Source organism: Saccopteryx leptura, chromosome 2, assembly GCF_036850995.1.
Source record: "Saccopteryx leptura isolate mSacLep1 chromosome 2, mSacLep1_pri_phased_curated, whole genome shotgun sequence".
In the NCBI taxonomy this organism is placed as follows: Eukaryota; Metazoa; Chordata; class Mammalia; order Chiroptera; family Emballonuridae; genus Saccopteryx; species Saccopteryx leptura.
In genome coordinates, this window is record NC_089504.1 from 280,892,278 (window position 1) to 280,919,730 (window position 27,453).

General features: G+C 41.1%; 1 protein-coding gene across 2 annotated transcripts; it reads left to right on the plus strand.

Annotated features, from left to right (window-relative positions):
* Positions 1-768: 768 nt before the first annotated feature.
* Positions 769-27,112, plus strand: CD48 (CD48 molecule). 2 transcript variants are annotated; one of them, XR_010749094.1, is made up of 5 exons: positions 769-985; positions 11,553-11,861; positions 23,080-23,337; positions 25,349-25,560; positions 26,695-27,112. XR_010749094.1 is itself a non-coding variant. In XM_066366075.1 (4 exons), exons 1-4 carry the CDS (start codon positions 904-906, stop codon positions 25,441-25,443), a joined length of 744 nt encoding a protein of 247 aa, XP_066222172.1. In that variant the 5' UTR covers positions 769-903; the 3' UTR covers positions 25,444-26,048. The 2 variants fall into 2 exon arrangements, 1 of the variants encoding a protein (XP_066222172.1); XM_066366075.1 differs by lacking the exon at positions 26,695-27,112 and having other exon boundaries at positions 25,349-26,048.
* Positions 27,113-27,453: the final 341 nt, after the last annotated feature.

Sequence of the window (27,453 nt, forward strand, 5' to 3'; positions counted from 1 at the left end):
GTGGCACATATACACTATGGAATACTACTCAGCCATAAGAAATGATGACATCGGATCATTTACAGCAAAATGGTGGGATCTTGCTAACATTATACGAAGTGAAATAAGTAAATCAGAAAAAAACAGGAACTGCATTATTCCATACGTAGGTGGGACATACAAGTGAGACTAAGAGACATTGATAAGAGTGTGGTGGTTACGGGGGGAGGGGGGAGAGGGAGAGGGAAAGGGGGAGGGGGAGGGGCACAAAGAAAACTAGATAGAAGGTGACGGAGGACAATCTGACTTTGGGTGATGGGTATGCAACATAATTGAATGACAAGATAACCTGGACATGTTATCTTTGAATATATGTATCCTGATTTATTGATGCCACCCCATTAAAAAATAAAATTATTAAAAAAAGAAAAGAAAAAGATAACTACCCATACAGACCTATTACTAGTTTGACTTAGAGTTGACCTGAGCCAGAAATCTCCTGCGGGCTTGGATGGGTTTCTGCTAATTTCAGCCTCTGGATTATTCAGTGTGATTCCTGTCTGGGAAACCAAAAGCAGATATTTTCTTTCAGGGACTTTAAATTTTCTCAGCACTTACGTTTCTGAGAATTCAGTAGAAGCTATGAATACTCTCCTTAGAAAACAGAACAGATGTACATTCAAACAAAATTGTTCCTTTCATTTCTGTGGTGTTCTCAGATAAAATAAAAAAAATCTATGGGACTTCCTGTTTCTGGTCTCCAGGCCCCACCCACAAGCTGCTGGGTAGAAAGAAAAGATCAGTGTGTAGTAGATATTTTTCTCTAACCCTGGGCCATGAACTCAAGAGCACTGGAGTCTTCTGAACCTTTATAGTCTGGTTCTTACCTGGTTCCAGTGTGCCTGGGAAACTCTGGAGAATAGCATGTGCTTCAAAGGGTTGAAGTGGTACCTGGCTCTAAAACATCTACTGCTGCTTCATTTCTTCCTGGAAACCAGCATTCAAGGTATTTTTTTTTTTTTTTATAAATTGTCTACCTGTAACTGTCTGCCTATACCAAAGGCATGGTCAGATGGAAAAGAGGATACAGGATGTGGTTCAACCCTGGAAATAGAATATGGCCTCCAGGACGCAGGTCCTTCCATCCTGGTAGCAGGGTGATGGCGAGTTGGGGAGCTTTTCTTAGCCTTAGAGTATCAGGCTGTATCTCTTTTCTTAAGAAAAATATGTCAAAAAGAGGACTATGGGGAGATGAGGAAGTAGGTCTCTCGTATTTAGTCTCATGGTTTGTGATCTGTGAAATATATTCTGCATTTTGAGTAAGAGGAAGTTCCACAGTGATAGCTGCCACATTTTTATGCTCACTTTGTTGCTTCCTGAAACTATTGTCTGTGCAGAGTTGTGTCCTGTGTAAATGATGTTTTCATTATCCCAAAGAGAATTCAAAATTTTAGAAAAAAACTTGGAAAGGACTGCTCTGTCTAGGGTCTCTGAAGAGGATCTGAGCAGAAGCCTCAGGTGTCTCAGTATAAAAGGCACTCCCAAGCATCTGGTTGTTAAAGAGTTAAGATTAATTATTGAGCCATAGGCTTGTTTCTGTTCCCTTATGAGCTAACTTTACTTTTTCTGTTAACAGCCTCCCAACCCTGCAGTGCCCCTATCCCCAGGCCAGCTAAGAAGTGAGAGTTAACTATTGCCTTTCTCACTGTTCCCCTAATAAATGCTCAGGTCTTTTCATGTAAAGGGCTTTAATGCTTACCATTGTTAGGAAAAAAATGAATGAAAGTGAACAAACATGGGAGAAATACAGTATCATGAAATTATGACAATATATAACTTCTAGGGAGATGAGGTAGAAATACTCAAGAGGAAATCCTACTGATCACTTAGGCGAGGCCTCTCAGGGTGGCAACACCCTATATCTGGTTCATGACTGTGTACGGCTAGCAACATGACTTTGTGGCTTTATGGGTTCCATACTGACAAAGGCTTAAAAGTGGGGGCTGATGTGAAGTATTAATTTATCTTCTAGAAATATAGAGCTGCCAAGAAAACTAGAATATTTCAGGACTTTCTCTAGAGACAAATTCAAGGTGTCTAAATTTCTTTGTGCGTAGATTATGCCTATACATGCTCATCTTATCTCCAATATATGACTTCCTTCCCATTAACCATATTTCATCTAAATTGAACATTTTTGCTTTGAAGGAGGTGCTTTCTCTTGCTGTTAGGCCTGTGTAGTACATGCCTTTCCTTCTGCCTAGAATTCCTTGAACCCTTCTCTCTGTCCTTCCCTTAGCCTTCCATTTCCATGTGATTGCCTCCTGGAAACCTCAAGTCCCAGGTTATGGTTGAATTTCTTGTTTGATTGTTTCCTTGAGCTCTCTGAGGACAGGGATTTTGTCTAGTGCTAAACCTGGCACAGTACCTAGAATGTAGTATGGTTTCAATAATAATTGGTAATTATATGAATGAGTGATTTCAAAGAACTTTCAGCTATCCATCCAGATTTCTTGGGAGTACAGTAATTCTCTCCTCCCTGGTAAAAGATACTTTGATGGAAAAATTTGAGAAGCACATTTAAATTTCCTTCTTTATCCCTTCTCATGCTTGAATTTCTCAGTTCTCTGATTTCTGGGCACCCTCCACTATTAAACATTTCCCCCATATCCCCACAGCACTTAGCAGAGTGTAGAGGAAACAGCATGTACTAGGAATCAGAAGACTTATGTTATCCCTGAGTTCCATGCCATGGGACTTTCTATAAGTCACAAAAGCTTCCTGAGTCTTAGATTTCTTAGCTCTATAATGATATAATAATATGCTCTCCATTTCTTCAAGAGGTTATTACCAACTTCAAATAAAAAAAAATGTAAAATTTCTTTGCAATTGTGACACACATAATCTGAGACAGACAAAAGCCTGGGAAGAGCATAAGTAATTTTCAAAGCCCAAAGTTCTCTCCTGAGCCCCAGACCTGAGTTTCTGTTTCTTAGACACTTCCTCCAGCCTGTCCAAACACGTGTCCAAAATCTAACTCACCATCTTTGTTCCAGCTATCTATTGCTGTGTTATGAGCTATCACAACATTCTGACTTAAAATAATAACAATCATTTATTTTGACCATGAATCAGGGTTGGAATATGCTCAGCACCTCAGGATGTCTCATGTACTTGTGCCCAGATTGTGATGGGGATAGGGGTCATCTCTAAGGCTTCATTGTTTGCATGACTAGTGCCTCAGCGGAGCAAAACTAAACCCAAGAAAAACTGATAAATGCTGACTGATATTTTCTAACCTAGCTTTGCAAGTCACTGTTGTGCTGCGTTCTATTTTATTGAGGCAGTCATCAAGAAGAGTAGACTTGATGACTCTATCTCTTGATTGGAGGAGTGTCAAAAAATTTGCAGACTTTTAAAAAAGTATTATAATCTGCTGTTCCTCTGTTTCCTATCTCAATAAATGGCATTTCCATGTTCAGTTGCTCAAACAAGAATTCTAGGAGTCATCCTCAACTTCTTTCTTTCTCTTGACTCACATCCAATGAATAAATCCTATTAATCCTGTATTCAAGAATAACTCTCAAGTATATCTAATATCATCTATCTCTTCTGACAGATTAAAACCACCCATTCTAAATCAATATACCATTTTATCTTATCCAATTATTATAACAGTCTCCTATCCTAATTGCTGTTTTTACTCTATTTTTCTATCTATTCTCCATACTGCTATTAGTATAAATTTTTTTAAATGGTTATCTGCTTATTTTACTCTTCTTTTAAAAACTTTTCAACAGTCAAATGAGAGAGAATACAGCAGAAACTCTGAGCATAACTGTCAACCAAATATAATTTTAGTCTGTAATGAAGAATTAACAACATTTATTTGAACAAAAGATAGCAACTCAAACTGTGGTCCACCAAGACAAAGGAGAGGCTGAGGTTTTTTTGTTTGTTTTTTGACAGAAACAGAGAGAGAGACAGAGAGAGGGACAGATTGGGACAGACAGACAGGAAGGGAGAGAGATGAGAAGCATCAATTCTTCATTGCAGCACCTTATTTGTTCATTGATTGCTTTCTCATATGTGCCTTGATCAGAAGGTTACAGCAGAGTGAGTGACCCCTTGCTCAAGTCAATGACCTTGGGCTTCAAGCCAGCGAGTTTTGGGCTCAAGCCAGTGACCATGGGGTCATGTGTATGATCTCACACTCAAACCAGCAACCCCACACTCAAGCTGGATGAGCCTGCGCTCAAGCCGGTGACCTCAGGTTTTCAACCTGGGTCCTCTGTGCCCCAGTCTGATGCTCTATCCACTGAGCCACTGCTTGGTCAGGCAAGAGAGGCTGTTTTTTATGGAGAAATTTTCCTCCCAGGATCTCATTTAGATTGCCTCATTGGTGTTGACCAGAAATTCCAGAATGGCTGATTAAGGTTTTGTTTCTGGGAGACATTGAAATAAGAATAAGGTGACATACTAAATCTAGGTTTGGTATCATAGGCCTTAGCACAAGTGACACCACTTGGGGCCTATAGTTTTCTCTTTAATACTACCCTTCCTGGTCTTGTTCTGACCAACTGGCTTAAGCTAGTTTCATTTTTTTCAAGTGAATCTTGCTATTATTTTTTGTCTCTGGGCACTTGATATTTTTCTTTTCCTCTCTGGTTAGAACATTCTTTATTCCCAGTTTTCACCTTTCCCTGGCTAATTTCTACTGAAAATAATTCTTACTCACACTTTCCTTGGAAGCTGTTCCTGACCCCCAAGTTCAAGTATGGCTTTTTATGTGCCCCCTTAATAGTCCATATTTTCCTTTTCCTAACACTTATCACTAATAGTAAAATCATTTTACTAATCATCTATTTCCACTAGAATGAAATTTCCTTAAGGGAAGGAGCTACAACTTATTGTGTAAATGATGCCGAGCACTGAGCTGAGTACATGGTGTTTACATTTATTAAGTGGGTGAATAAATTGATGTACATTCATATGTATAACTGTATGAATAGAGGAAGGAAGGAAAGAGAGGGAAGATTTTATGAATCATTGTTTTAGTCAGGTTGGGATCTTAAAATAGTTTTTTGTGGGGTTTTTTTTTAATTTTTATTTTTTTACAGAGACAGAGAGAGAGTCAGAGTGAGGGATAGACAGACAGGAACAGAGAGATGAGAAGCATCAATCATTAGTTTTTCGTTGCGCATTGCGACACCTTAGTTGTTCATTGATTGCTTTCTCATATGTGCCTTGACCATGGGCCTTCAACAGACCGAGTAACCCCTTGCTTGAGCCAGCGACCTTGGGTCCAAGCTGGTGAATTTTTGCTCAAGCCAGATGAGCCCACGCTTAAGCTGGTAACCTCGGGGTCTCAAACCTGGGTCTTCTGCATCCCAGTCCAATGCTCTATCCACTGTGCCACCGCCAGGTCAGGCTTAAAATAGTTTTATTAGTCCTGATAAATTCTCTCACTTCCTACAGTGGTTTTTTTTTTTTCTTACAGAGACAGAGAGTCAGAGACAGAGGAACGGAGAGATGAGAAGCATCAATCATTAGTTTTTCGTTGCACATTGTGACACCTTAGTTGTTCCTTGATTGCTTTCTCATATGTGCCTTGACCATGGGCCTTCAGCAGACCGAGTAACCCCTTGCTCGAGCCAGCAACCTTAGATCCAAGCTGGTGAGCTTTTGCTCAAACCAGATGAGCCTGCGCTCAAGCTGGTGACCTTGGGGTCTCGAACCTGGGTCCTCGGTATCCCAGTCCGACGCTCTATCCACTGCGCCATTGCCTGATCAGGCCTACAGTGGCTATTTGAAGATCACTCTTATCCTCAAGGACCTTTTTTTCAGTCTTCTATTCTCTCAACCAAGTACTTTCCTTCTATTTCACTGAAGAGATAGAAACTAGGTATCATTAGGCAGGAATCCTCTCAACTCTGACTGCCACTTACAAATTATAATCAACTCTATATTACCAATGGTCTTTTCCTCCTCTTTTCTCTCAGAGGATAAGGTATCTTCTTTCCCAGCTAAGACCTGTGTTTTTAACTCTGTTTTGGAACCTCTATAGTACAGTCCCATCAGGAACCTTCTTTCTTTCCCATATCTCCTTGTCTACTGGCTTCTTCCTTTGATCTATCATAGCTTAAGCCTTTTTTTTTTTTTTCAGAGACAGAGAGAGAGTCAGAGAGAGGGATAGACAGGAACAGACAGACAGGAACAGAGAGATGAGAAGTATCAATCATTAGTTTTTTGTGCATGTTGCAACACCTTAGTTGTTCATTGATTGCTTTATCATATGTGCCTTGACCGCAGGCCTTCAGCAGACTGAGTAACCCCTTGCTCAAGCCAGTGACCTTGGGCTCAAGCTGGTGAGCTTTTACTCAAACCAGATGAGCCCGCGCTCAAGCTGGTGACCTCGGGGTCTCAAACCTGGGTCTTCTGCATCCCAGTTCGACGTTCTGTCCACTGCGCCACCACCTGGTCAGGCGCCGTTTTTTTCTTTAAACAAAATTAAAAACTAACAACCAAGAACTCTCTTTACCTTTCATGTCCACTTACATAATGTCCTACCATTCTCCTTTCTATTCACACTAGCATGTCTCAAAGAGTAGTTTACTTTTATTATCTTCTTCATCTTCAGTTAGGCCTTGGTTCATTGTCATCTGACTTACTGAATTCACTAGACTTCCCCTCTCAGGAAATAGTACTCTGTGTATCATGTCACTTGTGACACAAATCTTCAGTCTTGAGATCTATTGCCAAATAACTTTCTTAAGAGATTTGCAAATATACTGCTCACAAGCATTAGAGGATATTTTATTGCTTCATATTCATTTTGAAATACCCCTTAATGTTTGTGAGCAGTATAGTTGATCTCATTAGAGAGCTCCAAGTAATCAATATTTTTAAATGGACTTTAATTATTTTTTTTAGATTTTATTTATTCATTTTAGAGAGGAGAGAGAAAGAAGGAGGAGCAGGAAGCATCAACTCCCATATGTGCCTTGACCAGGCAAGCCCAGAGTTTCATATCAGTGACCTCAAAGTTCAATATATCAATATTTTTAAAATGTATCTCTTTCCATCCTTAAGAGTTTTACTAGAACCCATGTGACTTGTTTTTAGAGAAATCAGAACTTCCTTTTTGGAACTCCCCATTAATTTTTTCTGAATAGACTCTTTGTATAAAATTATGATTTTTGTTCATTTGTTTGTTTGTTTAGTGAGAGAGACAGAGAGAGTGGTACATGTGGGGGGAACAGATAGGAACAGACAGATAGGAATGGAGAAATATGAGAAGCATCAATTCTTCATTGTGGCATTTTATTGTTCATTGATTTCTTTCTCATACTTGCCTTGACCCACGCGGCTACAGCTGAACCAGTGACCCCTTGCTCAAGCCAGAAACCTTGGGCTTCAAGCCGGTGACCTTTGGGCTCAAGCCAGCAAACATGGGGTCATGTCTATGATCCCACACTCAAGCCAGGAACTCCACACTCAAGCTGATAAGCCCTCGCTCAAGCTGGTAAGCTCAGGGTTTCAAACCTGGGTCCTCTGTGGCCCAGGCTGATGCTCTATCCACTGCACCACCACCTGGTCAGGCAAATTATCATTTTTTAAACTTATTTTCCCTCTATTTTAATTTTTCTTTTTTTCAGACAAGAAACATGACTAAATACAGGAAATACCTGTTTTATTTTGTTATAAACTACTATAATAGACACATAAAATTAACCATCACAAACTATATAAGTACTAAAATAAAAGCAGAGTATAGATAACATGCTCAAGTTTACACAGCTAGTGAATGATAGATCCAAGATTTGAACCAAGGCAGTCTGATTCCAGAACCCATGTTCTCAACAATCATACATACTATAATAAAAAATGAACTAGACTTACAGGACTCAGTTTTTGGTTTCGGACAATTATAGTCTGGTGACAGAGGCAGATAGTACACGTAAACAGATTATTTTAATATTTTGAAACTAAAATAGATATATACAGAGTGTTATATCTTCCCTTCCTCTTTTCTTTATCACCTATGTATAGTATTCCCAAAAAGGCCATCTTGGTGGTTGGCTGTGAATTCTTACTAAGAAATAAAGAGGTGGTTAATTGTGGGTTGTGCTATCTTTCTGAGCATAGGTGAGAGTTGTTGCAGAGTTCACAAAGATGACCTAGGAAGTAGTTCTCAACCTTAATGTGGGTGGGGAAATTTTGCCCTGTCCCGTCCAGGGGATATTTGGCAGTATCTGGAGACACTTTGATTGTCCCAGCTGGAAAGGTACTAGTGGCATCTAGTGGACAGTGGACAGGGATGCTGCTAACCATCCTACATTGCACATGAACAACCCCCTACATCAAAGAATTAGCAGAACCAATGTCAATAGTTCCAAGGCTAAAAAACATTTATCTAAGCTGCCTATTGCCACCACTTCTATTAATCCACATGTAAACAATTAATAGAATGGGAAAAGTCTAGAATATATGTCTAATAATTTTAAAATCGTGAAGACAATGTCTTGCTAGGCTGTATGCTCCAAGAAGCCACAGACTGTACTGCTGATGTCAGAGCATAGCACTATGCCAGGAACAAAGTAGATATTCAAATACTGTTTCTTGGATTGAATTGATTATATCACAGAGATTATAAAGTATGAAATGGACCAATCAGAAGCACTGTAAAACAAATGCCTAGGTATGTCTTCATATGCCCCAGGCATAGAGTAAGTTATAACATTAATAAATGTTTGTTGAATGGGTAGATGGATGGTTGGAAGGATTAACAAACAGAAACTTGAAAGCTCTGGGAAACAAGCATTATTGTCTGTTAGCCACTGAAGAGAATGTTTTAGGAAATGATAGACATGTGGAAAATGAACAGCTAGGTTTATATATACGATGTTGACTGATATGACTCAATTTCTGTGTGACAATATATAAGACCAGAGTGAACTAAGTTATATTCTCTTCTCCCTCTATCTTTCTACTGCTCTTTCTCAGTCATGAGCCACATAACAATGGTGATACAGGCTGAGAAATATGTCATTAGGCAATTTCATCATGTGTGAATACACTTACACAAACCTAGATGGTACAGCCTAATGCTCCTTGGCTATAAACCTATACATCATGTTACTATATTAAATATTATAGGTAAATGTAATATACTGGAAAGTATTTGTATATCTAAGTATATCTAAACATGGAAAAGGTGAAGTAAAAATATAGTATAAAAGATAAAAAATGGTGCACCTGTATAGGTCACTTACCATATATGAAGCTTGCAAGACTGGAAGTTGTTTTGGGTGAGTCATTGAATGACTGTTGAGTAAATGGAGATCTAAGACATTGTCGTGTACTACTGTACACTCTATAAAACTGTGCACTTAGACTACACTAAATTTATAAAACAACATGAGATTAAATCAAGCACAAGAATATGCTGCAATCAAGAGACATGGTATGGGGTTGCTGCAAGTGCAACACAGCATATTGTTTTACAGAAAACTTTTTTATAAGTAGAGAGAGTACACCCTAAAATAATGATAAAAGAAGTATAATGAATACATAAAGGAGTAATAGTCTTTTTTTTTTTTTTTGTATTTTTCTGAAGCTGGAAATGGGGAGAGACAGTCAGACGGACTCCCGCATGCGCCCGACCGGGATCCACCGGGCACGCCCACCAGGGGGCGATGCTCTGCCCCTCCGGGGCGTCGCTCTGCCGCGACCAGAGCCACTCTAGCGCCTGGGGCAGAGGCCAAGGAGCCATCCCCAGCACCCGGGCCATCTTTGCTCCAATGGAGCCTCGGCTGCGGGAGGGGAAGAGAGAGACAGAGAGGAAGGAGAGGGGGAGGGGTGGAGAAGCAGATGGGCGCTTCTCCTGTGTGCCCTGGTCAGAATCGAACCCGGGACCTCTGCACACCAGGCCGACACTCTACCACTGAGCCAACTGGCCAGGGCTAGTCATTTATTATTATTATCAAGAATTATGTACCATACATAATTGCATGTGCTATACTTTTATATGACTAGGAATGCAGTCAGTTTGTTTACACAAGCATCATCACAAATATGTAAATAATGGGTTACACTGCAACATTAAGACGAGATGGTCATAATGTCACTAGTCAATAAGGATTTATTTTATTATAATCTTATGGGACCACTGTTGTATATGTGCCCATCAATGCTATGTAGTACAGTACATGAAGGGATATATATATATATACTTAGTTCTCCTTGTCCACAGAAAGAGTCAACAGGCCTCCTTTCATCTTACATCTTGTAGCTATCATCTTTTCTTCCTCTAACTTAACCAAATTTGACTTTTTATAGCTTATACAAATCAAGGTACCCTTATTAAAATGTATATACAAATAAGAACAAAACAACTTAGTTAAAATGAGAAAAGAAATCCCAATGTATCACAAAGTTAAAAAGAAAACAAGGCCCTGGCTGGTTGGCTCAGTGGTAGAGCGTCGGCCTGGCATGCAGAGGTCCTGAGTTCGATTCCTGACCAGGGCACACAGGAGAAGTGCCCATCTGCTTCTCCACCCCTCCCCCTCTCCTTCCTCTCTCTCTCTCTTCCCCTCCCGCAGCCGAGGCTCCATTGGAGCAAAGATGGCCCGGGTGCTGGGGATGGCTCCTTGGCCTCTGCCCCAGGTGCTAGAGTGGCTCTGGTCGCAACAGAGAGACGCCCCGGAGGGGCAGAGCATCGCCCCCTGGTGGGCAGAGCATCGCCCCTGCTGGGCGTGCCGGGTGGATCCCGGTCGGGCGCATGCGGGAGTCTGTCTGACTGTCTCTCCCCGTTTCCAGCTTCAGAAAAATACAAAAAAATAAATAAATAAATAAATAAATAAAAAGAAAACAAGCCTGACCTGTGGTGGCGCAGTGGATAAAACGTCAACCTGAATGCTGAGGTCGCTGGTTTGAAACCCCAGGCTTGTGCAGTCAAAGCACATATGAGAAGCAACTACTATGAATTGATTCTTTTCTATCCTCCTCCCCTTCTCTCTCTCTCTCTCTTCTCTCTCCAAAGTCAATAAATAAAATCTTTTAAAAAGTTAAAAAGCAGACAAATACTACCAATATCACTAAAGCCAGAAAAGTAGCGTAAAATTTTTGTTAATGAAACGCCTTTATGCTTTTATAATACTTTGCCACCGAATAGCTCTGTCTCCCATTTACTTCAAAATTTGTTTCTCCTGTACTCCCCACCTATTGTTGGAAAACTAAATTGAATTAGTAAGAAACACAAGCCCAGAAGAGAGACAACTTATCATTATTTTATTTGAAAATCTGCTGGGTCAAACTCAACATTCTTTCTCTTTACCATTTAAAGCAGAACTATATGGATTACAAGCAATATCCCCTGCCCCAAGTCCACTTCTCAATCTCTAAGTTTTATTTAATTCCTATCAGGACCAGAACTTCTGATAAAAACTATATTCATAACTGCAAGCAATAATCCTTTCCTTCTTCCCTGACCCACCAGCCTGGGCTGAAGCCTGAGCCATAGGGCATCTCTGCCTTCTCTAAAATGGATCTCACTCTGAATCTCATTGCAGCTCGTTCCGAACATCCGGTACTTATGGTCTCCGGCAGCAACGTGAGTCTTGAAATCTCCAATTTGCCTGATAACCACCAAAGTCTCACTTGGTTTTACACAAGCAACCAGAAAATTGTAGAGTGGGAGTCTAACACGCGTAAGCCTCACTACTACAAAAATAAATTTAAGGACAGGGTCATGCTTGATCTTCAAAATGGCACACTTTACATCTATAAGGTTCAGAAAGAAGACAGCAGCACCTACCTCCTGAAGGTGTTGAAGGAGGATGGGACGGAAGAGCAACGGTGGATCACACTGAAAGTGTTTGGTGAGTTTGGGGAACCCAAGGGTAAGTCCTCACTCTGGGGCCCTGGGTGGACCAGTGGGAGGCTTCCTGGTGATCTTGGGGGCTCTCTCTGGGAGAAGAAGAGAAAAACCTCAGGACAGGCGTAGTTCACTTGTCCTGAAGCCAGTTCTACTTAGAAGTGATCCTGGGCCAGCAGAAGCCAAACTGGTAGCCTTGGGACATTTAATGCCTCTTCTGATGTTAGTCTAAGACTTGAAGAGTAGAAAAAAATAGGAATGGTTTCTTCTCTATTCTCTTCATGTACTCCTGTGATCAACCCAGATCAGTTCTGAGCTCATATTTATACGATATAATAGATCTGAACAAAGACTTTATCAGACTTAAGGATTTTTCCTTCAATATTTTTATTGAAGAGATAAAGGATGGGGCAGAATACTAAGAAGGGTTTTTAATCTTTCAGAATGTCTGGGACAAAAACTTCTACTCATAGTGCAGCCTAGCCAGTATATTGAATAAGAACTCAGACATTACACTTGGAATCGGGCAGTCCTGAGTTAAAAACACTCGTCACTTACTAGCTATGTAACTTTAAAGTGGCCTTGTGTCCACTGAAGGCCCAGCAGGCCCCCAGCTCTAGGAAAAGCCAGTCTATTCTGAGGAAGAAGAAGTCCATAACTCTGATCTGCTCCCAGGGACAGAGAATTGAGTCACAGTATGTGTGTTTGGGGGGATAGGGAGGGTATCTTTTTACAATCAGGAAGAGTCAAGGATGAGGCATCCACAGGCAGAACAAGGAAAGTGAAAACAGGGTGGGTAGGGGGTGGCTGGCACTGCTTTGTATCTCAGTCTGGAGTTCACAGCATCACTTCTTCTTCCCTCTTGGTGGGGGAGTAGGGAGGGGTGAAGCAAAGGAACACCAACCATGCTTTATTCAAATGCGTATGAAAGCTTTGGGGGAAATCCCTCCATGTAAGCTTTATCTAAGTCTCCACCCCTAGATCTCCAGCTTTTGAAAGTGACCTTGATAGGGAAGTAATTTTCCTTTTAAGGAAGGATATGTAATAATACTATTTCCTGTGCCAGAGTGAAGAAAAGGTTGAGCATGAGACCAAGTTGATGGACCCAACCCAGAAACCACTACATTCTATGGGAAGGAATCTCTTAGGTAGGATAGGGTTTTTCCATGTACTTACTCCTCATAAACCACTCTTGGACTAGGATGCTGAGAACTGTTCCAAGCAATGGGTTGCGATGATAGGCAAAAGGGTTGGTTGAAGAAGCAGTTGCAGATCTGCCACTCCTCAGTTCACTTCCACCTTATTCTGGGCCAATACAGGTTTATTTATTTGGTCCCCTAGAAAACTGCATCCTGGATCCCGCTTCCTCCAGGATGTATTAGCTGTGTGTGAATGCCCTATCTTATGCAGTTTAACATTTTTTTTCATTGTCAGTTTTATTAATTTTATTTTTGGTTTACAGTTTGCATTCTACACTTTTTTGTGTGTGTTAATTTCAGGTGTACAGCACAGCAGGTAGATATTCATATTCATATAGGTTACAAAGTGTTCCTTTTGATAATTCAAGTGCCCACCTGGCACCATAGATAGATTACAGCATTGTTAACTATATTCCCTATGCCCGTGATGGCGAACCTATGACACGCGTGTCAGCACTGACACGTGTAGCTATTTTTGATGACACACAGCCACATGCGGCCACATATCAGAGAAGTATGGGGCCACATGCTGAGAAGGACGTTTTATCCTCGGCTCCTGCACAACCAGATGCAGTAGCCGAGGATAAAACATTTGCTGTAGTGTAGACACTCTATGCTGGAGGTCTGTAGGCCAAAACAACAGAACTCCAGCACAGACCATCTAGTTCTGGGACTTCCAGTTAGGCTGTTTTTCTCGAAGTGACACACCACCGGAGTTATGCTCAGTGTTTTGGCGAATTTTGACACCAACCTCAAAAGATTACCCATCACTGTCCTATGCTGTACATTACATCCCTATGCCTATTTGACAACTATCAATTAGTACTTTTTAATCCCATCACCTTTTTGTACCCCATCTCCAACACCCTTCCTTTTGGCTTCCCATCAGTTTGTTCTCTGTATCTATAAGTCTGTTTCTATTTTGTTTGTTTGCTTATTTTCTTTAGATTCTACATATAAGTTCTTTTCTCCTTTGTCAAATATTAGTTGACTATATTGCATGGGCTTATTTCTACGCTCTCTATTCAGTTTCATTGATTTATGTGTCTGTTTTTATGCCAATACAATGCTGTTTTTATTACAGCAGCTTTGTAATACTGTTTGATATTAAGTAGTGTGACACCTCCCACTTTGTTCTTCTTTTTCAAGATTGCTGTAGCTGTTTGAGGTCTTTTGTGTTTTCATACAAATTTCTGAATTATTTGTTCTAGTTCTGTGAAAAACATCACTGGTATTTTGGTAAAAATTGCATTGAATCTATAGATTGCTTTGAGCAGTATAGACATTTTAGTAATTTTAATTCTTTCTATCTATGAGCATGATATATGTTTCCATTCATTAATATCTTCTTTAATTTCTTTCTTCAATGTCTTATACTTTTCTGAGTACAGGTCTTTTACCACATTGGATAATTCAATCTTAGGTGTTTAATTTTTTGATGCAATTGTATATGGAATTGTTTTCTTAGTTTCTCATTCTGATAGTTCATCATTGGTGTATAAAAAATGCAACTGATTTCTAAATGTTCATTTTGTATCCTGCTACTTACTGAATTCATTTATCAATTCTAGTAGTTTTCTGGTGGAATCTTTAAGGTTCTTCATATACAATATCATGCCACCTGCAAATAAAGACAGTTTTACATCTTCCTTTCCAATTTGAATACCTTTTATTTTTTTGTCGATTATTGTATTGTGATTAGGACTTTCAGTACTATGTTGAATAAGTGTGATGAAAGTGGACATATTTTTTTCCATTTAAGAATTATTTTTTAGTTTGAAATAATAATATATTCACAGAATATTGCAAAGACAGATCCAAAAGAAATCAACTTGTGCATATTAACCATGTATCCTACAACCTTGCTATATATAACTGCTTTTCAGTTCCAGGAAATTGTTTTGTTCTCTTCTGTTTTTGTGATTCCTTTGGGATTTTCTTTATTGAGAACCTTTATATATACAAATAACCTGTTATGTTTTACTGTTGCTTCTGGCCAATGTTTAAAAGTAAAACTCTCTAGGATTTTCCCTTGTCAATATTTTTCCTCTTTATCCTTTGTATCTTTCTCATTCATACCTCCAGAATGGGCTCCAGCAATTGTCAGGAAATTCTTCTCCTTCTTATTCTTCTCCTCCACCTCCTCTTCCTCTTCCTCCTTCTCCATCGTCTTTTCTCATTATTATGTATTGGTTTCAGGTGTACAACTTAGTGGTCAGACTTTATATAGTATTTCCCTCAATATTTTTAGTACTCCAACTGGTACCATACATAGTCATTACAAAATGACTATATTTCTTATTCTTTACTTACTATTTTTTAACTACCAATTTGTGCTTCTTAGTTCCAACTCTTTCACCCAATTCCCAACCATCCTTCCTCTCTAGTAACCACCGGTATTTTCTCTCTATCTATGAGTCGGTTTTAATTTTATTTGTTCATTTATTTTGTTCTTTAGATTCCACATATAAGTGAAATTATATGGTATTTGTCTTTCTCTAAATGACTTACTTCTCTGAGCACAGTACCCTTTACATCCATCTATGTTGTTGCAAATGGTGAGATTTTATTCTTTATTACAGTTGAGTAATATTCCATTTTACAAGGTGGGGCAAAAGTAGGTTTAGAATTGTGAGTACGCAAAACACAGAGTTTATTTTTGTATTAATATTTATTAATTATATTCTATGCAAACAATTGTAAAACCTCCTTTTGCCTCATCCTCTATATACATATTGTAACTTTTTTATTCACTTGTCTATTGATGGGAATTTGTGTTGCTTCCATAGCTTGGTTATTATAAATAATACTGCAATGAACATAGGGGTGCATATATTCTTTTGAGTTAGTGTTTTGGCCGTCTTCAGATAAATCCCTAGAAGTGAAATTACTGGGTCATAAGGTAGATCCATTTTTAATTTTTTGAGGCAAGTCCATACTGTTTTTTACAGCAGTACACCAATCTGCTTTCCCACCAACAGTGCACAAAGGTTCTCTGTTTTCCACATCCTTGCTTATACTTGTTGTTTGTTGATTTATTTAAGATAACCATTCAAACAGATGTGAAGTGATATTTCATTGTGGCTTTAATTTGCACTTTTCTGACAATTAGTGGTGTTTAGCTTCTTTCATATATGTATTGGCCTTCTGTTTTTATGTATCTTTTGTATGTATGTTTTAATATTTTGTTGAAGTATAATATGCATGTGAACATGAGATAAGTGTATAGCTTGATGAATTTTCAAACTGAATGCACATCCAATCAGCACTCATATGAAGAAACATTCCCCTCACCCCAAAAGCCTCCTTTCTGCTCCTTCTCAAGTAATAAATCCCCAACTGTGGCCACTATTCTGACATACATCAACATTAATTTGTTTTGCCTGCTTTTCTACTTTATATAAATTGAATCATACAGTATATTAGTTTTATGTTGCTGTGTAATAAATCACCACAAACTCCACAACTTAAAACACAGATCTATTATCTCACAGTTTTTGTAGGTCAAAAATCCAGGCACAGTGTGGCTGGATTTTCTTCTTTACGTGTTTACTGACCACCTGTATGTCTTATTTGGAGAAATGTCTATTCAGATGCTCTGCCCTTATTTAATTGGATTGTTTGTGGTTTTGGTGTTGAGTAGTATGAGTATTTTATAAATTTTGGATATTAACCCCTTATCAGGTGTATCATTGACAAACATGATCTTCCATTTAGTATGTTGTCTTTAGTTTTTTTTGTTTGGTTGGTTGGTTTTTTTGGGTTGTTTTTTTTTTTTTTTTTTAACAGAGACAGAGAGAGAGTCAGATAGGGACAGACAGACAGAAACGGAGAGAGAAGCATCAATCATTAGTTTTTCGTTGTAACACCTTAGTTGTTCATTGATTGCTTTCTCATATGTGCCTTGACCATGGGGCTACAGCTAACCCCTTGCTCAAGCCAGTGACCTTGGGCACAAGCTGGTGAGCTTTTTGCTCAAACCTGATGAGCCCACGCTCAAGCTAGTGACCTCGGGGTCTTGAATCTGGGTCTTCCACATCCCAGTCCGACGCTCTATCCACTGCACTACCGCCTGGTCAGGCTCTTTAGTTTTTTTGATGGTTTTCTTTGCCATGCAAAAATTTTTAGTTTGATGTAATCTCATTTGTTTATTTTTTCTTTTGTTTCCCTTACCTGAGGAAATATATCAGAAAAATTATCACTAAGAGAAATGTCAGAGATATTATTACTGCCTATATTTTCTTATGGATCCAAGTCTTATAAGTCTTAAATCTAGTTTTGGTTTGCTCTTGTATGAAGAATAAGAAAGGTTCATTTTTTTGTACATTATCTGTTCAATTTTCCCAACATCATTTATTAGATAGACTGTCTTAGCCCCATTGTATGTTTTTGCCTCCTTTGTCAAATATTAATTGACTGTATAGATATGGGTTTATTTCTGGACTCTCTATTCTGTTTCATTTAACTATATCTGTTTTTATGCCAAAACTAAATGGAGACCAGAAAGATGGTGTCACAGTAGGTGGAAGTTGCAGTCACTTCTTCCCCAGGACCATATAAGAGTAGCAGCTAACGTACAGAACACTCAACCTGAATATATGAAAACTAGCTGAATAAAAGTCTTATAAGGAAGAATTTACAGAGGAACTCACATTAAGATCAGTAGGAAAAGTAGAGACACTGTGGAAGAGAATCCAGAAGGGTATCTCAGCTGGGGAGGTTCCCCCTGAAGGAGTGAGAAGCCTGAGCCCCACACTAGGTTTCCGAGCCTGGAGCCTAAGAACTGAGAAGAGCAGCCTACACAATATCTGACTGTGAAAATCAACATGGATTCTGCCCAACCTGGTGAAAATGGGGACGATTCTCTTGAAAAGCCAGTGTACAGAATCTCAGTGGCAGCACTCACCCTGGGCTCTAGCAGAGGGATGGCAGCAGAGTAAGCTAGAGTCATACAGGGAGATGTTGAGTGGCACTGCAGTATTGGAGGGAGCTGGAGTGACAGCAGCAAGTGTCCTGTGCTGGATTCCTCTCCCACATCACCTACAGGCACCATCTTTTCTAGGTCCAGCATGTGCCTCCATACCTCATCAGCCTGGACAGTGGCAATAGTTCCTCCCTGCTGACCCTGGAGACCCTGCCCTGCTGGGATTAATCCTGGTATTTGGTGGACTCCAGCCTGAACCAGTGGTGCAGACCTTATTAAGGAGCTCTCAAGGAGGTTCAGGCAGGCTCTAGGAGTGCCATAAATGCATGAGAAGATATTGAATTGTGGGGCTGGAGGGGAGGGCCATTCTCTCCCTCATGCATCTGAATGGTGAAACAGTTCTGGGATTGAGCTCACATCTACCTCTCATGATATCTTCCTGATAAGAAACACTGATACCTCCTTGCTGACTCCTGAAGGCCCTGCTTGCCAGGATTGCTCCCGGTGGAGAGGTCTTTGGTGGACTCCAGCTTTGGCCTGTGATGGATGCAGCAATTACTGAGGAATTCTCAAAGAGGTTCTGGCAGGCTCAAATAGTGATAGAATCACATGATAAGATAATGAGATGCAGGACTGGAGAGGAGAGCCATTTTTTCTTTATGTACTTGAATGGGGCCTCCATTCCTGTGAGGAGCTTACCCTCCACATGGCCAAATCTTGATCTCTTTTAGCCTGGTGAACACTGCTGGCCTCATTCTGATGAGTCCTTGAGACTCTGCTCCACCACAAAGTCTATGGGTCCCAGGCAGGTGGTGGCTGGCTTTGATGTACGCTGAAACTTTTGCTGAGTGACCTCAGACCCAAAACTGGCACTGAGTTTGAATCTCTGTCAGCATAGTGAACACCACTCAGCCCTACCTGGTAACTCCCTGAGAACCTATCTTATGAATTCACACACTACTAGCGTCTCTTCCAGTGATTAAGCTTAACAGGAAGATGGCAGGTAGAGGTGGATATTGGTGTGCCTTGGACCTTTGGCTAACCTGCCCTTTGGCTTGGATGTGGTACTCAGTTTGGCCCCTCCCACACACACCCAAGGCCTAGCAGAATTATTCACAAACTGCAGATCATTTGGTAGCTCCAGAAAGGTAGCCCAAAACCTGTTACAGGCAGCATCTGATATTGAACTGTACAGGAATCCCTTCCAAGAGGCCCCAGAGCCAACACACTCAAGGGTGAGCTTCAGATCACAGAGGAGAATGACTCAATTAGATATACAAGCAGCATACCTAAAGAGAGATTCCAAGAGGCATCAGACCCTACTGGGGCAAATTCCACTTTATGGGGTCAGCTCCCACATAACAGCTTATATACTGTGGTCTGAGTCAATCCTCATAGTCAGCCAGTCTGAGGGTAACCCAACCCATGGACTAATAGCAATCAAGACTTGATTACACACCTGACCAGGCAGTGGCACAGTGGATAGAGTGTTGGACTGGGATGCGAAGGACCCAGGTTCGAGACCTCGAGGTCGCCAGCTTGAGCGTGGGCTTATCTGGTTTGAGCAAAAGCTCACCAGCTTGAACCCAAGGTCGCTGGCTCAAGCAAGGGGTTAGTTGGTCTGCTGTAGCCTCATGGTCAAGGCACATATGAGAAAGCAATCAATGAACAACTAAGGTGTCACAATGAGCAATGAAAAACTAATGATTGATGCTTCTCATCTCTCTGTTCCTGTCTGTCTGTCCCTGTCTATCCCTCTCTCTGACTCTCTCTCTGTCTCTGTAAAAAAAAAAAAAAAAAAAAAGACTCGATTACAACAAGAAGGCTTTCATAACCCACACAAGGGACACTCTTGGAACACCTAACTCAGGTGATCAGGGAGACAGTACTACTGAGCCCCACAAGACACCATCATACCCAGACTGGGGAAAAAAGGACATAGAAACCATAAATAGGCCCTGGCCGGTTGGCTCAGCGGTAGAGCGTCGGCCTGGCATGCGGGGGACCCGGGTTCGATTCCCGGCCAGGGCACATAGGAGAAGTGCCCATTTGCTTCTCCACCCCCCCCCCCCCGCCCTCCTTCCTCTCTGTCTCTCTCTTCCCCTCCCGCAGCCAAGGCTCCATTGGAGCAAAGATGGCCCGGTCGCTGGGGATGGCTCCTTGGCCTCTGCCCCAGGCGCTAGAGTGGCTCTGGTCGCGGCAAAGCGATGCCCCGGAGGGGCAGAGCATCGCCCCCTGGTGGGAAGAGCATAGCCCCTGGTGGGCGTGCCGGGTGGATCCCAGTCGGGCGTATGCAGGAGTCTGTCTGACTGTCTCCCCCCATTTCCAGCTTCAGAAAAATACAAAAAAAAAAAAAAAAAAAAGAAACCATAAATAGCCCACACCAAGACAATTATATTCACCTTTTAGGACATTATAAGAATCAAAATAGATAATTTTTTAAATGCTAAAGCAGTGCAAATAAAAAGTGTTATATTGATATATTTTCAGGCCCCTCCAGCTAGATGGTCCCTGTTCTAAGAAACTGTAGTTCTCTTATTTCTCACTTTTTCCATGTCACATGGCCTAAAAAATTTAGGAGGCCCTAAGAACAGAAAAGATTCAGTTTCTTACAGTGGTGTTTTTTTAAAAAAATTGCAAATTTGTATCATTTACCAATCATTCTCTGTGGTAAATACTTTCATCACAGCCAATTCTAAGTTACTAATGGTTTCACAACGAGCTTGCAAAATTTCTGAATATTTTAAAATCTACCGGCTAGTTTGGCTTCAGTACATTTGCCTGAATGTAAGACCCTCAGGATGTGTTTTGAAGGAGAGTCAGCCTCTAGTCCAGCCCAGGTGTTTCTAATAGCTCAAAGGGGCATCTTGGAACCAGATTATCATATTTGATTCAATAAGCCCCATCCCCAAAGTGCCCAGAGCTGTGCTGCTCACTATGAGAAATGCGGAAGGTAGACATGAGGCTAGACCACAGGAAATAGGGGAAAAAAGTATAAAAATTGCTCAGTTAAAGCATATGGAGTGAGTTGAGCAATCTGAGAGGGTTTTACAGAGAAGATGAGTCTAGAGTTTAGGACACCAGCCTAGTAAATCTCTCTTTGCCCCTCCACACACGCACAACCCAAAGGCAATCTCTGATCTGGTCAGTTCTCTGCCACATTTTAATCCTGTGACATCTGAGTTGCACTGATTCTGCAGATGATTTACCCTTGACCAGAAAGAAAAGACCCCAAAGGATTTCAAGTTAAGTGACCCTAGTAAAGGAAGGAGCAGATGCTGGGATTACCTTTCCTTCCATCTGGCCGCTGGACAACAGCAGTGATGATGATGTGACCTTCAGCATTCATATAACACAATCTGCAGAAAGCACCTTCCCATGGACAATGTCATTTCACAAAGAATAGACACTTCTCCAAACAGGACATACAGATGGCCAATAGGCAGATGAAAATATGCTCAACATCACTAATCATCAGAGAAATACAAATTAAAACCACAATGAGATATCATCGCACACCTGACAGAATGGCTTTCATTAACAAATCAGCAAACAAGTTCTGGCAAGGATATGAAGAAAAGGGAACCCTTCTACTCTGCTGGTGAGAATGTGCAGACTCAGGCAGCCACTGTGGCAGCCACAGTATGGCATTTCCTAAAAAAATTAAAAGTGAAACTGCCTTATGACCCAGCTATCCTACTTCTAGAAATATATCCTAGGAATCCCAAAACACTAATTCAAAAGAAGATATGCACTCTCATATTCATTGCAGCATTTGAAATAGCCAAGATCTGGAAACAGCCCAAGTGTCCATCAGTAGACAATGGATTAAAAAGCTGTGGTACATATACACAATGGAATACTATGTGGCCACAACAAATAAGGAAATCTTACCTTTTGCGACAGCATGGATGGACCTGGAGATTATTATGCTAAGTGAAATAAGCCAGGCAGAGAAAGGCAAATACCATATGATCTCACTTAAATGTGGAATCTAATGAACCCAATAAACTGAGGAACAAAATAGAAACAGAGACATGGTCACATGGAACAGATGGACAGATGTCAGAGGGAAGAGGGAAGAGGGGACGAGATCAAAGAAGGTCAAGGGATTAGCCAAAATTATAAATACATAACACATCTATATAGACAACAGGGTAGCAATAGCCAGAAGGAAAGAGTGGGTGGAGGTGGGGGAGTGGTAAAGGAAGGGAATTGGGGTGGAAAAGAACTTTGCATGGGGCCTGTGGGGCATAGTGTAGTGTATAGAAGGTGTTATATTGAGTGGGACACTTGAAACCATGTGAACACAATAAATTAAAGATGAAAATTTTAAAAAGATAGAGAAGGAAATTTAAGGCATCAATTATCTTGCTTAATGTCACTACACCATAGCCAAGTCCAGAATCCAAACTGATCTCACTCCAAAGCTAGAGCTCTGTCTATCTCATAATTGCTCCATCCATCCATTCACCTATCCATCTATTCAGCAGATACTTGCTATGTGGCAGGCACTGCACTAGACTCCGAGATATCAAAGTTAACAGATACGATGCTGTTGGTCACTGCTGACAGGTGCTAGGGGTTATAAGAGGTTCTTCTCCATAGCTCTACCAGAGTCCAGGAAAAGGCTTTGCCATGTTCAAGGCAGTAACTCTTACCCCAAGACTCTTGCTGAATCTGAGTCCAAAAGTCTTTGACAGACAGGCTAAGGTGCCAACTGTGGGCCATGGCTAGAGAAGAGGCCTGGAGCAGTTAAAACAGTTGGGATACCAAGTCTGACCCCAGTAGGTCTCTCTGCCAACCCTCTGGTGTTCTTTCTGGCCCACAGATGATCATAAACACATTTTGTTTCTGGGTGCATGGGTCGCCCTCCTGAATTCAGCTTAGCTTCACCCCAAAGAGAAATTCTTTCCGTCTGAAGCCTCCCAGAGGGTAAAGCTGCTCACTGGTTCCCTCTATAGGGGCTTCATCTCCATGACTTTGAGTCCCACAGCACTTGTTCCTTCCTAACTTCCTTTGTACATTGTTGCCTAAAACCTCATAGCATAAATGCATAAACCCATTATCTCATCTTATAACATCCTCCTCATCTTCAGATCCTGTACCTAAGCCTGACATAAAAATTAAGACACAAGAAGTGAACAACAGCTGTATCCTGTCATGTGAGAGCCTGGATCAGTCTGTCAACTACACCTGGATTACGGACTCAAGGACCTTTCCAGAAGAGCTCCAGAAGAGTATTCTTGAATTCGCCATAGAGCCACAAAACCACTACAGCTCTTACATGTGCCAAGTCAGCAATCCTGTGAGCCACAACAGTCATACAGTAAACGTCACTTCAGACTGTAAACTAGGTAAGAAATATTCCCAATGGAGCTGATGTGGGTTCAGGCTCATTAGTTTTCTGTTGAATAAAAAAAAGTTGTGGGGATCCTATTCAGCCTCCTGGGAAAGAATTTGTTGGAGAGTCACAAAGGCATCTGGGAATCTTGGGTTCTATTCATGGCTCTGCTAACACCTCCTGGTGAACTCACCTCACCTTTATGGAGCTCAGTGTCTTCATCTGCAACAGATGTTAGACAGGATGCCCCTCTCCTCAGCTGCTCTAACAATGCACAGTCTTAGAATCTAAGGCCAGGGTGATTGTATGACAATCTGAGATACCGGGTGAGCACAGAGGAAAAGGGCAAGTGGGAGAGCAGAGCACACATTACTGATCAGGTGGATCGGATCTATGGGTTTCTGGTAGACAGTCTAAATCAGCAAAATAAAAAGGGCCAAAGAGATAAGCATGAATGAGAACAAGTAGTGAACAGGAGTGAGAGCTTATCCTAAGGTAGAGAAATATCTGCTCTCCCTAGCTCTTTGCTCCTTGACGAATTAAGGTAGACAAATTCTTGGTGTTATGTTTCAGATTCCTCTGTCTCCTGGGAGGATCTGTACACTCACTTGAGCATCACTCCTGGCTCTCTTTCAAGCCTACACAGATTCTGTAGTGCAGTAGCTATTCTCAGGTAGTGAGTTCATAGGTTGTGGAGTCAGACGCCTGAGATTAATTCTGGGAATGTCACTTATTAGCTAAGCAAGTTACTTAGCTTCTCTAAGTCATGTCCTTCTTAAATAACAGACAAAATAATAGTTATCTCATGCTGTTGTAAGAACTGAATGAGATAATACAAATAATTTAGCATAGTGCCTGGTAAGACTTCAGTGACTAGTAACTAAATTAGGCCCAGTCCTTTCGATTTGGGAGACACTACGAGTTTGGGACCCCTTAATAAATATGTATCACTAGCACCACATTCATGTCTCTCTTGCTCTCCACAACCCTGAGCCCTGATGTACATATTCTTCTAGAATAACTTATATCTGTGATGTCAACATTTACCTGAGATCCCTGTCATGCCCAGTCATCAGGGACCATGGCCCCCAAGGACATTGTTCTTTCATGGTCTTCTTGGACCCAGTCTACTCTCCCACCTGTGCTGATTTCTTTACCTCTATTGCCACAAGTGGACTATGAAAACTGTATGCTTTTCTTTATTCTTCCCAACTAACTGGTCATGTCTCTTCTAATCTCATCATATTGCTGCTTTTCTGTCACGTCAGACTCAATATAAAGTTTGGAGTATGACCTTGAGACCACAAGTTTACTGGGAAGTTCCAGCACCACCTTTTATGTCACCAGAAAAAATGACACACTGTACCTAGCTTTTATAAAATGAGGGCAACTGCTTATTGCAGAGGATGAAAATAATAATAAATCAATTTTTGGAAGGGTTTAATCTATCTTGCCACTTTTGTCTGCCCAAATTACGCTAGAAAAGCATCCCTAATCTCCCTTCCCTATTTTATCACTCATTCTTTTTCTTATTTTGTATTTTCTCCCCCTCTCCTCCCATCTGTCTCCTCTCTTCTTCTCCTCTGTTTTTATTCCCTTTCATTCTTGTCTCTCTCTTATTTTTTTTCCTTCTGGTTGGTACAGATGGTTAATGGGGTGGAGAAACAGGAAGAAGAAATAAACCTTTCTTCCCTGAGGTCAGTTGTGCATAGAATTATTTGGCCATCTGTAGCTCTGCCCTGTCATTGCTGTCCAGTGGAAAGGAATGATTCTCAGGCCCACCGACATGCAAGGTGACCTGCAAGCACAGGACTCAGCTGAGCCAGTGATAGTTAAGGGGTTTATATACTCTTTATCTTTTACATCTGGAGAGATTGAGTCAGTCTGGGAAGAGGATGTCCCAGGAACATTGCCACTGGATTCATGGGGGAAACACACTTTCCTGCTTATATGACCACATCCCACCCCTTCTCAATGCAGTAATCAAGACACCTGAAGTGTTTGATGTTCTTTTGCCATTTCAGTCCAATCCTCTGGAGTAGCTTGGATTTCAGTGTGGTTAGTGGTCATGGTACCCACCATTCTTGGCCTCCTATTGACCCAAGACAAACTCTCTTAACTCAAGAGGAAAACTCGAAGACTGCAGGATCTTGCCTTTATCAGCAACCATGCTCTTAACCTGGACAGAAGCTCTGGATCTATGGAATGAATTAAGTGTGCGAAGGCATCTATAAAGGTTTTTAAATTAACTTTATTTAAAAATCATGGCTACAATATGGTGATTAGTGAAGGGAAAGGGAGGAATGAGGGAGGTAGAAGAGGGTAAAGGAAGGATAAATGGAGATGAAAGAAGATGCCTTGAGGTGGTGAATATACAATCCAATGTACAGATGATGTATTATACAGTTGTACCCCTGAAACATGCAACTTTATTAACCAATGTTACCCCAATAAATTAAATTAAAAATAAATAATAAAAAAGAGAAAAAAATAAGTTGACCTTTACAATTTAGGTTTCAAATCTTCCATAATCAAAGGTTGGAGGGGTATGTTTACATCTACAGATTAAGGCATATAAAATTAACAATTCATGGGTAATGTAGCCATAATTATGCTATTTCGACAGATGCTGGGTGGAAATAGTCTCCTTCCACAAATATAAAAGATTTTATTTATGATATGCCATTTTAAATCTCAATTTAGAATAACTAATACAAATAAGTATGAATCGGCCCTGGCCGGTTGGCTCAGTGGTAGAGCGTCGGCCTGGCGTGCGGGGGGACCCAGGTTCGATTCCCAGCCAGGGCACATAGGAGAAGCACCCATTTGCTTCTCCACCCCCACCCCTTCCTTCCTCTCTGTCTCTCTCTTCCCCTCCCGCAGCCAAGGCTCCATTGGAGCAAAGATGGCCCGGGCGCTGGGGATGGCTCCTTGGCCTCTGCCCCAGGCGCTAGAGTGGCTCTGGTAGCAACAGAGAGACACCCCGGAGGGGCAGAGCATTGCTCCCTGGTGGGCAGAGCTTCGCCCCTGGTGGGCGTGCCGGGTGGATCCTGGTCGGGCGCATGCGAAAGTCTGTCTGACTGTCTCTCCCCGTTTCCAGCTTCAGAAAAATACACAAAAAAAAATAATAATAATTATGAATCACTTTGCAAAAATAAAACTGCTAAGCATGAAAATAAAGAATAAAAATCATGATTAACATTTCATTTTATATCCCCTCATTGTTTTTCAACACACACATATATACACATGCAATTTTTCCACCAAAAAAAATGTGGTCATAGTATGCAATGTTGTCTTGCTTAAATAAATATTTGTTATTTTTTGGAATAATCCAGAGTGGATTCCTGAAGTTGCCCCACTCTTTCAGACAATGCCAGCTCCATCAAGCCTGGACAAACGGAAACATCAAGATAAGTAGGGGGAGAGCCTGGCACTGGGGTGTGCTTTGCATCAGTTCCTGTGTGGCCGAAGAGTTCATTTGCGCTATCTTGCTTCCACATCCACGCCAGACCTCCTTGAGTTCCAGCATTCCCAGACTTCCCTCTCACCAGCTTCTAGTCTCCTTCCTGGTTATTTGCTTTCTTCTGGCCTCTCTGAGGAACATATTCTTTAGGTTTCCTGGGAACATGGGGTCAGGCTTACTTCCCTGGAACTGAGATGCCATTTTACCACAAAAAAAAAAAAGGATCCCTCCCAAGCTTTTCATGGGAAGTTGAGTTCCCTCTCTTTTATCATTGTTGCTGTGTGGGTAACTCTTCAAGTTCTAGCTGTGTCATGGGATCCAATAAAACCATCAGATTGATAAAATAGTCTCACCAGCGTCTTCTATTACATAAAGGTAAGAGTGCCCAGGCCCAACATTGATGTAACAATTATAATTTTTGCTGTATGTTTTTCTTCTCCAAGGCTCCCCATACGACCAGAGCTAAGAGGGTCACTAAAGGGTAAACTACCCCTTCAGGGAACTGCACCACCACACACAACGCTCCTTTGACACAAAGCATCCTTCCCCATTTCTAGCCTTCTGTGGTAGACACAATGCTGTTGTTTCTTCACCAAACTTCATATCCCCCCTGGGCCATGATGGTTAATTTTAAGTGACGACTTGGCTGGGCCATGGGGATGC